Source organism: Epinephelus moara, chromosome 6 (assembly GCF_006386435.1).
Source record: "Epinephelus moara isolate mb chromosome 6, YSFRI_EMoa_1.0, whole genome shotgun sequence".
In the NCBI taxonomy this organism is placed as follows: Eukaryota; Metazoa; Chordata; class Actinopteri; order Perciformes; family Serranidae; genus Epinephelus; species Epinephelus moara.
The window spans coordinates 30,520,029-30,532,465 of record NC_065511.1 but is presented as its reverse complement, the minus strand read 5'-3'; the positions used below and the strand labels follow the sequence as shown (position 1 = coordinate 30,532,465).

The following is a 12,437-nucleotide window of genomic DNA, read 5'->3' as shown; positions in this document are numbered from 1 at the left end:
CACATGAGTAGTTTTAGCTAGGGCTGAAGAATTACATTACAAAACTTGGGTGTATAGCTTGAAAGAAGTGAGAATTCACCAGAAAGATGGGGTAACAAAATGTGTTGCTTTGTACAGAGTGCTCCATAGATGATGACGCACTGCATCCCTCCTCAAAAAGCTTATGGGATTTTCCCTTTCCCCCTGGATTTTGGATTATTGCTGAAAACAAGCTCTGTGGCAATCTAACACTCGTTATACTTACACTTTTAATTCAGCAAGATAATCTTCACAAATGAACACCACTTTCATGATTATTGAAGCATAAATGCAATCGCCAGAAGTAAAAAGCTCATGTGGCCCCTGTCCACAGCACTACATTGCTTAGCTTCCCTGCTGGCAGATTTGGTTTATCACAGACGCTAGCGAAGCAAAAACAAGGACAGCAGAAACATTAGATAGGTCGAACCACCGTGTCTAACTATAAATCTTTAAATCTATTAAACAAGTTTGCAGATTACATGTCTCTGTAATTGCAAGTTGTCTACACAGAAGTGTTGTTAGCATGACGTCACAGTGAAATTGGTCTATTTGTGGCTAATATTTCAAACATCTCTGTCTCTGCTGCTTCAGTGTGAACCATTGTTTTTTACATGTCTCTCCCTCATGAAAGTGCAATAATTTGTCACTGGAGTTCACCTTTAATTTACAGTCAGTCCTTAACCACGCTTTACCATTTTTACTGTTAACAGTTAGCCAAATCGTTCAAAAATAAATTTTGAAAAGCTAATGTGAGCGTTGATCACCTACATACCTTAACATCAGTAACACAAGATAGTATCTCATTGCATATTGTTTTATTTCACATTATCATGTTGCTACAGAAACAGCAAGCAGCAGCTACCTAACGTTAAAAGCCTTGCAACAAGCTGAAAGCCATTTTTTTCTCAGTTTTTCTCATTCTCAGTTTAGCAGTTGTAGTGAAAGACCAACATCAACATCTTTTTCTCAACAGACTTAAATGAAAGATTTAATGATAACACGTGAGGAGGTCGCGGGGATTTTTCATAGTCCAAGAAGCTTGAAGGCATCTCTCAAATCTTCTGTTTCACAGGGCTGAGAACAAAAGACAGAAAAATATTAGTAGTGGTTTGACCTAATTGTTTTGGTTGATGTCAGATATGCAATACGGTTAATCTTCTACCTGGAGGATGCGGTTGAGTTTTCTGGCGAGGCGAACAGAGTTTTGGTGCAGCTCTTCCCAGGCCTTGAAGTTGCTCTGCTTACGAGCCACAAAGGTCTGCCAGCAGTAGAAGAAGTCTGAAGAGAGAGGAAAAAAATAATCATTGTTGTTGACATCCAGAAGGCGACCATGATAAGGAAAACAATGGCTTTTAGGTGGAATTTGGCTCGCGTAACATTCCATTAGTTTCTGGCTCAAGAATCATATACACATCTGCTCTCTCTTTATATCTCTACCAAATATACACCAATTCATGTCTCCACCTTTGTAACTCATGACTGTGATCTGCACGCCAGCTTTCTTCAGCATTCTCAGGCCCTCTCTTTCACGGCTGTTCTCCATGTCGCAGAAGTAAAGGCGAGAGACGAAGATCCGGAGGCGAAGGTTGGGCATCTGGCTGAGGAACTGGGACAGTCTCGAGGCGCAGTTGGCGCAGGGAGACCAGGAGCAGAACCAGGTGATGGAGTAACTGAGCCTTTTCTCTCCAGCACCTCCATACCCCCACAAACCAGGACACAAGGCTCCCAGTTTGCGCAGGAACAGCAGCTATGAAGAAATTAGAGAACAGAGAAAATAAGAGGGATACAACCCAATACTTTTAATTATTATTTCCTCCCCTGAACAGGCCCGTCCTATATGCTCCACCATCTTGACCCACATTACTAACCTCTACATGGCAGCCATTGCGATTGCGGAGGTGTCCAAAGTCAAAGGATAAGGAGTCTGGCCCCACTCGCCTCTTCACTACAAAGCAGAGATATGTTTCGTGGCGGCCCCTTGCCCAGCGCACGTTCTTGTAATGGTAAATGAACTTTTTTCGGGGCAAAAGCACACTGTGACAAAGGGAGAAAAAGTGATCTTTTCATTAGCTAATGACAGGTGGGTGCAGTGCATATTTACAGGAACAGTGTGTAAGATTTTGAGGGGTTTAGTGGCATCTAGAGGTGAGGATTACACATTGCAACCAGATGAAACTTCTCCCAGTTTGAATTCCCTCAGTGTTCATTTTTAGGAGGTTTTTACCAGGAGCTAAATTATTTTTCCTATCCAAAACAACCGTAATAAAGCTGTTTCATACATTGTTGGGCTCATCACAGACGGGCCCACAGCACCTGCTAATGTGTGCTCATCTTTTTCTCTCATAACTAAGACATTCAGAGGATTTTAACTGGAAGCCGAATTATCCACAGAGGTCTCTTCCAAAACAAACAGACCCAGTGATTTAGTAAAAACACTTGATAAAGCAGTTGCACATAAAAAGGGGTGTTTTTGAGCATGGTCTCACTCCGAAGTTGTCCAAATCCAGCGCTTGGGCAGTGACTTGCGCGTCAGAAACCAATGAAAAACGGCGTCCTTTAACGTCGGCTGGTTGCTGTTATAGTTTAACGGCATGGGTCCAACAAACACTGACTTTTACCCGAGAGAGCGGTGTTTGCGTCCTGTAAGATTCTAAAGCCAAACCCATTTATTTTTTCCTAAACCCAACTATGTGTGTTTGTTGTTAAAGGAAGAAAAAAACATCAATTTGCAGTGCTGTACCGACGTAGTGCGTTTATTTTGAAAGAAGACAATGCATGTAACAGGCATAACTTGATGCAGTGTCCCAGAACGTCAACAACCAGCGCACCCAGCGTACCTTGCACGTCGTATGTGGACGTGGAAAGTCCATGACCAGACGTCAATATGTGACAAGGTTAGAGTGAGAATGTGTTGGCTTTTCGCTAAGGGGTTGCTAACTGTGATGTCTGACGCAAAATCATGGATGGCCCTAGAGCGTTATTAGTTTGTCCACTCTGGGCTACTGTTAAATCTCCGTGGACAAGGACCTGCTCCCTATGTAGATATAATCGGCTCATGTTAAGGTAACGAAAAACAGAATTCTTATTTTCATTTGATTACACATTAGAAAAAACATTCCACTCCTGCCAATATTTCCCCCTGAATATTACACACTGAACCTTTAAAGATTTTTTTAAAGGACTAGATCCATTTACAAAAACGTGGTGCTCTGGATTATTCACTCAACATGCCACCAGTGATGATAGCATTCTCAAAAGTGTTGCCGGTCTGTAAATCTTTGGTGACAGATAATTTCAGTAGTATTCATTAACTTTCTGCCAGGAAAGCCTGACACTAATTCTCTTAAGAAACTCAATAAATTACTATTTAAAACTTTTATTAGTCGGATGACTCACACATGAATTCATGTATGAATGAATGTTAGCACAAAAACACTCATGTAAAGCCTGTGGTTAAGCAAATGCAAGTGATGGACAGTCAGAAGATGACTAACATTCACTACTTTATTTTTTGTGTCACTCTCAGTTTCAAAACTTTTAGCGAAACCAGGTCAGTCATTAATACTGAAACCTCAATTCACAATGCTCAAAAATTGTGTACTGCCATCGTAATTGGAACAGAGTAACACAGAAGAATTTTATTTTGGTATCAAAGCATCATCATTTATTTAAAAAACCCCAACAACATATTTAATTTACTTGCATGCATGTGTAATCTGTATAATCAAGTGTCAAACAGAAAGACAAATGCATCATAAAAATAGAATGTATTCATTTTGCTCACCTGTCTAGTTTTGTAATCATTTTGAAAGACGCGCTTTAACACTCGGCAGGCATGGGCATTAAATGGAGGTAAATGAGAAAGAGCGAAAGTGTGTGTGTATTCGTGTGTGTATGTGTGTGTGTGTGTGTGTGTGTTGGGGGGATTAAAGGGAGGGGAACTGAGAACATATACCTCTAAACATAAACATCCTGCATACATCAGAGAAGCAGCTTCTGGTTGGTCAGAAAGATTTTTCAAAGTAAGTTCAGGGGCGTGATACAGAAGAGAAGGATGGATTGTATTGTCTTACTGCAAAACAATTAAAGCTTTAACTAAATTACTCATGTGCCAAATTCTTTTTCAGGGCATCATGATTTTCATGTGTTTTAAACATTTAAACATTAGTTCACACACTGATTGAAGCGAAAACATTCTCTTAATTGCCTCTTTACAAGCCCATAAAGGACTCTTATTGGGGAGGCAGATTACACAACAGAGATTCTACAAAATAATCTTGGTGACCACACATGAAAGGAGGAGTGTTTGACGTGATTCGTAACCTTTGGAGTTTTTCTCAGACGTCAGTAAAGTGAGCCAACTGGCTGGAACTTTCCAAACACTTGAGACTCATCCAGTCTGGCCGCTCCGCTTTAGTTTTCCCAGATCATTAAGTAAAAACTTCCAGATACCTTCTCACCTTGATCCACAGCGGGTTCGCCACAGACCCCTCCTGCTATTCAGCCTTTCCACCTAGCTTACTCTCCCCACCTCCTGAGGGCCCCAAGATTTGGCGGAGCCTTAGGCGTTCCCAGACACCTACTCCGTCCTCTGATCTGGGTTTTCCCAAACTGTGTCAGGCTGGGAGCAGAACTGTAATCGACCTCCCTCACCCTACGTGTTTGCTAAAGCGGCCGGCCAGCTGACCGACCACAGCGTGTGGATAAATCTCACTCATGAGCCTTTGAAGCATCAGATGCTGTCATCCGTCCTCGCCAAATCAGGATGTGTATTATTTTGCTCTCGTCTTTTCTTTGCTCTGTCTGTTTTAGCTCTGGCGCAGTCTGCTCTCTCAGTGGCACTGCATGCAGGCATCCTGCTTTCCCATGACTCCCCTCACCCTCTCATGCACTCTGTGGTTTGGGGAATTCACCGTTTCCCAGGGTGGCTGTTTTTGGAGCTCATCTGTGTGTGTATGTGCGCATGTGTGTGTGTTAGCCATCTGTATGAGCATGTCATTAACACAGTCTATATGTTATACATCATCTGGAACAAATTTATCTAATTTATCCTATGATTGTGTGGTGCCCCAAAATTTAAAGTGATTCATGTGTATGTGTGTCTGCATGCTCGGAGCGACCTCACATCATATTGCATTACTCTGACAGTGCACTAAGCCTAATGCCTCTGCACATTTGATCTTGTGTGCATATGTCTTTTCTCGACTTCAAGAGGCTGATCAAATGCCAAACTGTATGTAACCACTTCCCACCCAGCTCTCTGGGTTTGACCACAGTTGACCAAGGTCATCTCACAGTCACACATGAACGCTCTCGCGCACTACCACCCCTCTGATGTGTGTGTGTGTGTGTGTGGTGGAGTAGTACAGTATGGCCAGACACGGCTGTGCATTTAACCCATAGTCAGGGGCAGAAACCGGGTGTAGGAAATGCCAAGTCATACTTTCCAAAACCCACCCGCCCACACCCTGCACACGCGCACACACACTCACACACAGCCATACCGTGCAGACGCACATGACCACAGTCACAAACAGACTTTCTTTCCAGTGTGTGAACTCACATCTGTTTCCTGACAACAATAATAGCTACAGATCGGGCGGGTAGAGGCCCAGCTAACAGGTGTCTGCTCTTTGACAGTCATGAAGAAACAAACCTGACGATGACCAAGAAGTGGCGCAAGTAAAAATACAGCTTTGACACAGTTAAAATGACCCGACCACACACACACTTACTCATGCATGTAACAACACTGTTATGTTACTGGGTGTCTCAGCTTTTTCATCAAAGTTAATTAAAGGACAGTGATTTTCCACTACAGCTCGCATGATCGAGTTTGCAGTAAAGGCCTATATTTGTCTACACATCAGGTGAGATATGCCTCCTTCCCCCCACACATTAACTTTGTACAAACATCCTGTGGTGTTTATCTGTGGCACATTGATGCTATACTGACATGGCCTGAGGTTAGCAGGAGGTAGATGCGCAATGCGAGCGTGAGAGCTGCTAACCATATAAAGGTTAGCCTCAGACTGGGGCTGTGTGCACCTCTCCACTTAGTCACATAAACTGCCAGTCACCTGCAAACCACACACTCTTGAGTCAGAATACACTAAAGACATATACTGTATTTAATGTGCTGTTTAAATCTGCAATGCAAATGAGTTTGCAAAAAAACTACTATCCAAATGTATTGGTGTTACCACAATCCAAAGTGAAGCCCTAACATATTTAATTAACCTACACATACTACCATTACTATTAATATAACAAAGAAAACCAAAAAAAAAAAGAACAAAGCTGAAGAAAAGGGAGCGAGCGCTCTTTTCTGCGGACTCATTGACCCACATACTGACTGAGTGACAAAGGAGTGCAGAAAGATAAAAGCGCATAAATTCTGCACATTCACATCAACCACGCACACTTCCTATACAGTAACTGTACATCCTCCTACACATCTGTAAGGTTTCACACACAAACAAATGCGTGCAACTTGTCTCTCTCACACAGCCACAAATTGACTGTGTGTCAGTTTGTGAGAAAAAAGGACCACACAGACACACAGTTAGGAAACACGTTTTACATAAATATTTTATTTAATTATAAATGATGATGAAAACAGCATGACTGTGGCTTCATGGCGTCAACTTTGAATTGATAAATAAGAAATAACCATTTGTTTTAAGAGTATAGAGATATGGTACCTTATAGGATGAAAAGGTAAACACTATACTTTAAGCTGGGGTAGGCAGAAATCTGGCAAAAAAGAATAAACTTATTTCAAATACAGTTGCTGCAACTCATTCACTCAGCCCCTCCTTCCCCCTCTCTCTTTCTCACTATTTGTTAGACCACAAATAAGACAAGAATTAGCTAGCTAGCCACCCCACAGTCTCACAGCAACACTCAATGCTGCTGTGGACTGCTTCTTTGGGAGGAGAGTGGGCAGCAGCTCAGGAGACAGATCTTCAGTCCGTGGCTTAAGTGGCTCGAATTCAGCCACATTTAGCTTGGTGTCAAAGCTGGCTGGTGCCCAGCTGCAGCGCCAGGTCTGACCTCCGTAACGGCAGCAACAGAAAGTTTGTTGATCTGGCTGGGAGTCATGGAGCTAGAGTTTTTCAATGGCTGAATTAAAGATACCATTGCCACAGACTGGAGGTCCTTCTCTGGAGTTGTTGGCCGTTTTCCCACCAGCAAGGTGGTCTATAGCGGGGGTAGTGAGGTGGCGGACATGTTGTGATTCAAGGCTCTAACGTTAGCTACATAAACGTGAACAGGAAGCCGCTGCCGTGAGCCTTTGGCTCTAGTTAGCAGAAGGCTAAACTATAAGCACCATATTCTCACAGTCTTCTAAATGCTCTGCAGATACTGACATATGAAGCTCTAGTTAAAGTTCAGTCAAGAAGACTTTTCATGCGGAGGCTGTAAGTTTCTTTCACTCCTTGCACGCATGCTTGCTCACTGTCTCTCGGTGTCGTTGTCTGGGTAGGTCAATTGAATCATCAGCTGATTCACAGTCAACCAATAGCACAGCGACACACCTTCTCTGTCAGCCTTTCTCATTGCTCCTCATTTTAAATATGGTTCTTTCTCTGCCGTAGTTCTTTCTTGTTGCCGTCATGCACGCCCTCCACCTCCCCATCACCACCTAGTCTTTACTACAGATTCATCAGCCTCATATGCCTCAGCAGTCAGCAGCCTCAGAGTCAGCAGCCACCACCGCCACTAGTGTCTGGACTCCATGAGGGAGGATTTATCCTGCTGCCGCTCACATGTCCCTTGATCGCAAAATATCTCCCTCTGGTGTCCAAGCGCCAAAGACTTCTGTTAAATCTTAATGAGCACAAATAATCTGTTAATCTGCATGCTCATATTCTGTGTTAAATATTATCTTTACTTTATTCTTCTATCTCCCCTGATTGAAATGTCTTATTACGTGTATTGTCTGACTCTTTCTGATAAGTTTGTCTCACTTTTTTTGGTTGCTTTGCAGAAACTGTAGTTGCTAATGCTGGAATAGCAACTTTCTCAGCAGGATTCTCCGCCATTGAATCAGGGTTTCACCAAAGGGACATGCACGCCCATCTGCATTTGTAGAACAGCCAATAGGAACACCCTCTCTCTGAAATGACCTGTGACTGTCTAGAGTCCCCGCTCAGATGCTAGATTTTCTAAAGCAGAAGTCTATTGCTCTCTCAGTCCACTTGAATGACAACATGCTCAAAGTTTATTATAAGATTTTTGTCCAATGATGCCAAAATTAATCAGCCTACCCCAGCTTTAAAACAAACAGAACGGCAACACATACAGTAAATAAATATTGGCATAAATAACACAAATATTCAATAAATTATCAAACATCCAAACACACTGCAGCAATGACACTTTCCACAGTTATACGTTATGGCTTCTTCACCTTAGCCACTTCTTCCTCTCCAAGAGTCCACCATCTCTCAATCACAAGTCCTTGTAAAACACTTTAGTGAGAGGGTGTCCAAGAAAGCCTCTCTCTGGAGTCTCCATCTTCCTCTCTTTATCATCTTCTTCTTCATCAGTCTCCTCCCCTAATTGCCGATAGCCCAGCTTCCTGAAAAAAGCCTCCCCAACTTTGGAGGGGTAGGGGACGTGTGCATACACTCTGTGTGCGCCAGCCTCCCTCTCCCTCTGCTCCAGGCTCTGGACGAGCAGCCGGCCGAGACCCTCCCTGCGGTACCAGCAGCCCGTCACCACCCTGCAGATCCTCCTGATGCCCGCTCGCTTCTCGCTTTCCCTGAAGACGCAGCCGATTATCTCACCGTCGCACTCTGCCACCCAGACCTGGCCTGCTTCCTGCTCCCTCTCTGGAGTGACGTTCTCTGTTGACAATTCTTTGTCTTTGGGTGTGATTCTGCGCCTTGGCTGTGTAAAAGACATAAGATTATTTGACTTTGAATTAAATGACAACTACCCAAAACGACTTTCAAACCAGCAGACTAACCTTTTTAGACCCTGGTGTCTTGCCACTGATCCTACAGTAGGGATTCTGCAGCGTCTCCTCCTCTGTCCCTCTGTAACTGCTACCCACATAGTCCCAAGAGGGACGGCTGCTGCCCAGGACCCCTGTGGACCGCGGCATGGTGATCTTGAGAAAGATAATTAGCAGGAAGACAGGAATAGCGAGGGCCAGGATGAAGGAATGAACAAGGCAGCGCAGGATCGAGGAGAAGACAGCCAAGATGAAGAGGCAGAGCGGACGAGTGAGGATGTGGAGGATGAGACGGTTTTCTGTGCCCTCGCAGCCCTCCTGGAGAGACACAGGCAAAAAAACAACAACAAAATCAATCACTAAATTCCCACCATGATTAAAGCAGCTAATCTAAAACTCACACTGTACAAACCTTGATGAGGGCTTTGACTATCTCTATGTCGTCCTCCTTCATCCTCCTCATCACCACCTGATCCAGCTCCAGCCTCACCATATTTAGGCTTTATGCTCTCAACAGCAGGATTGCTGCACCGCTGCTTCTACGCACATCCACACAGTGTGCACAGGGACCCTGTAAACACACATTTAAAGAAACATTTAGAAGTTATCTAAAACACCTAGATGGTGGGGCTTGGACACATCATCAGTGATGAACCCAGGGTCATAGGGCGTCTCGGGTCATTGAACATCAGACACCCTCACCTGGGCGACCCAGCTGGGGGTGATCAGTCCCTGGCTTGTGTCCAAGCAGCACGCTACACCATCTCGATCTACAGCCACCTTGATGCTTTTTCTGCAGCCGCACTGATGTTTCTGGTGGCTTTCCTCTCCTGCAACCCTCTGATGCCCGGTGCACAAAATGCTCTGGTAAATCCCTGCAGCCCACCCCAATTGGCTCACAGCGGGTCCTCAAACAAATCTCTCTACAGGCCTCTACCAGCGAAAGGAAAAGGTTGTAATTTGGGGAAAACAGGTGACAGTGGGACGCAACTTTGGGATGTTTGATACCAAATCAGTGCAGATAATTGATACTGTTGGAGACCTTACTCAGAATCATAATCTGGTGTATTGCCAATAAACATAACAAGGGAAAAAATATACAATTAAGTACTGCAAAAGTCAAGGCATGCATTTAAAATGAAACAGCTGAACAGTTTAAGGCTTGTTTCATGCAGAATTGTGCAAAATACATTGTGTCATCTTGCAGTTTAAATGGGTCAATATATCTCCAGTGTCCACATTATGCAATGCACTAGACTTCGCCTTCACTGAGCCTGCAGTTGCACTGTAACCTCACACCCACGCTTGCTCCAAAACAACAAAGACAGATGGGGATTATGGAGGATTTGTAGCATGCATGTGTCACCATCAGTCTGTGCCTGAACAATGCACGCCATCCTAGCTTTCATCTGCACGGTTAACGGCGATCATCCAAAGGTACAGTCGCAAAGAGCCCTTGTTCAGATCCTTATATGGTTATTAAGACGTGCTGACACACTTAGACCCCCCCTGCTCTTGATTTGAGCCCCGGTTGCGCTTACCTTCTCCGCCACGCTGCAGAAATGAAACTGAAAATGGTGAAAACACTCAACGTGGATCGGTTTGTTGTGGAGTCCGAGCAGGGTTGGCACGTTTGATTGAATGACCGGACCGGAATGGTTTTTACGGGAAGGAGGGATTCAGAACACAGACGTACTCTGTTTTATGTCCCGTTGCTCGTTTTCAATGTGGCTATCTACGCCATTGGCGTATGTGCAATCCGCACTGCGCAAAGGATACGTGAATGGCGAACGCAGCGTAGCAGCAAATGCAGTGACCTTTGTGTGCTTCATTTAAAGCGGAACACCACCTGAATTAAGAATTATAGTGTGTTGTTTCTATGGTCTAAGAAAGTTCAGGCAATATTTGTGAACATGAGCTACTCTCTCTTTTAAAGCCAGAAACTTGAGAAGTCTCCAACGAGTGATGTCATCAAGTATAAAATCTAGAGAGGCTCCATAGACAATGAATAGGAGACTGATGTGAGAATAGGAGACTGTGTGCTGTGTGTGTTTAAAGTATGAATGAATGATATTTATCCCCTCCTTTATAATTTATTTATTATTCTAAAATGAGTTCCACGTTGAATATCATTGTATTCATTTATAATGACAATAAAAGGAATTGAATTGAATTTGAGGGCTGAACTTTTGTTTGGTATGCATTTTTAATTTCTCCTACCTGTTTGGGATCAGTAGTACCCAAAAAAACTAAACAAAATTAAAAAAAAACTCAACATTATCAACAACAATTAAGTCCTAATGTCCTCAAATGAGTACTTCCTAATTAGCGTCTTGGCTTGTTAATGTTGCTAAAATTGGTCAAACTTGTTGCCATATTAAACTACAAACATTATTAATAATAAATAAACAAGTTTCAACCATATAATGTGATCAGGTTTTAAATCTTGTCCACTTTTGTGTCAGGATCTGCTGCAGACTGACTTGGCAGAGATGGCTGCCATCTCGTTTTTACATGGATTAATGTATTGTGCTCTAACTACCACTAAATGGCACAAAAACGTGTCAACGAATGAGGACAACAGGTCAGTAAACCCAAAATGTGATGTCATCTTATGAAGATACAGGGTCTCAGGAAGATATACACAGAACATTCCCCTGGGTGCTCTCAATGTCATAGAACATCTTTCTCATTTCATTGTCTGTGGAGCAGCTCCAGACTTTACACTTGATGACATCACAAATTTGTTTAAGCTCTTTTTGGACTGTCTTAAGGTCCTCACACACCAAGCTGATGGTCGGCCATTGGTCACTGTCAACTGTCAGTGAGCATCCGATGCCCTAGTTGGCCCTTGTCAGCTTTTTAACGGCATCAGAGACAATGGTGGGTGTTGGTGGATGAAATCATTTTGATTGGCAGCTCAGCTCAGTGCACAAGAAAAGAAATGGAAGTGAGGAAAGTAAACAAGTGGCTAAAGTCCATAGGATGAGATTGAAACAGACTTGTTGCATTAGCTAAGATTATGTCATAAACCGGTGGTTCCCAACTGGTGGGTCACGGGTCCATTCTGAATGGACCACAAGTGGCTAGCGTGTCAAGTTTGTATTAAACACACTTTATTTTCAAGTACACTGAATTTCCGGCACAAAGTTTGTATTTTGAAGAGCTGTTTCCTTCTGCACAATGAGTGACCAACAGACAGGTGCTTGACAGAGACAGCAAACTAGCTTGACGACATGGCCAATCTCAAGTATGACGCTAAATATATTAAACTGTGTGGACCTTGAACTAATGACTAAGGACAAATCTGGATCACGTGGCTGGACCAATTGGGTACCACTGTTAGAAACCATTTAGTTCTTTTGCAGAAACAGTCCATAGTTGTTTGTGTTATCATTTGCTAGCACACGGTAAACATCCTTTGCTCTTTCAACACCGGGTTGTTTATGTG

The 12,437-nt window shown here is 43.3% G+C and overlaps 2 protein-coding genes and 1 long non-coding RNA gene across 3 annotated transcripts in view; 1 reads left to right on the top strand and 2 right to left on the bottom strand.

The window, feature by feature from the left end:
• Nucleotides 1–839: 839 nt before the first annotated feature.
• On the bottom strand, nucleotides 840–3,861 carry aicda (activation-induced cytidine deaminase). Its single transcript, XM_050047508.1, has 5 exons — nucleotides 3,806–3,861; nucleotides 1,890–2,055; nucleotides 1,486–1,768; nucleotides 1,184–1,299; nucleotides 840–1,095 (listed from the first exon to the last, which is right to left on the bottom strand). Exons 1-5 carry the CDS (start codon nucleotides 3,823–3,825, stop codon nucleotides 1,045–1,047), a joined length of 636 nt encoding a protein of 211 aa, XP_049903465.1. The 5' UTR covers nucleotides 3,826–3,861; the 3' UTR covers nucleotides 840–1,044.
• Nucleotides 3,862–6,600: 2,739 nt separating this feature from the next.
• Nucleotides 6,601–11,101, bottom strand: nat14 (N-acetyltransferase 14 (GCN5-related, putative)). Its single transcript, XM_050047490.1, has 4 exons — nucleotides 10,528–11,101; nucleotides 9,399–9,557; nucleotides 8,999–9,304; nucleotides 6,601–8,919 (listed from the first exon to the last, which is right to left on the bottom strand). The coding sequence occupies exons 2-4, from the start codon at nucleotides 9,477–9,479 to the stop codon at nucleotides 8,479–8,481; spliced, it is 828 nt and encodes a 275-aa protein (XP_049903447.1). The 5' UTR covers nucleotides 9,480–9,557; nucleotides 10,528–11,101; the 3' UTR covers nucleotides 6,601–8,478.
• Nucleotides 10,089–12,437, top strand: part of LOC126392231 (uncharacterized) — a 30,630-nt gene continuing 28,281 nt past the window's right edge. Inside the window, exon 1 of the long non-coding RNA XR_007570155.1 lies at nucleotides 10,089–10,423. This is a non-coding gene — a long non-coding RNA (uncharacterized LOC126392231). The remainder of the gene's footprint in view (nucleotides 10,424–12,437) is intronic.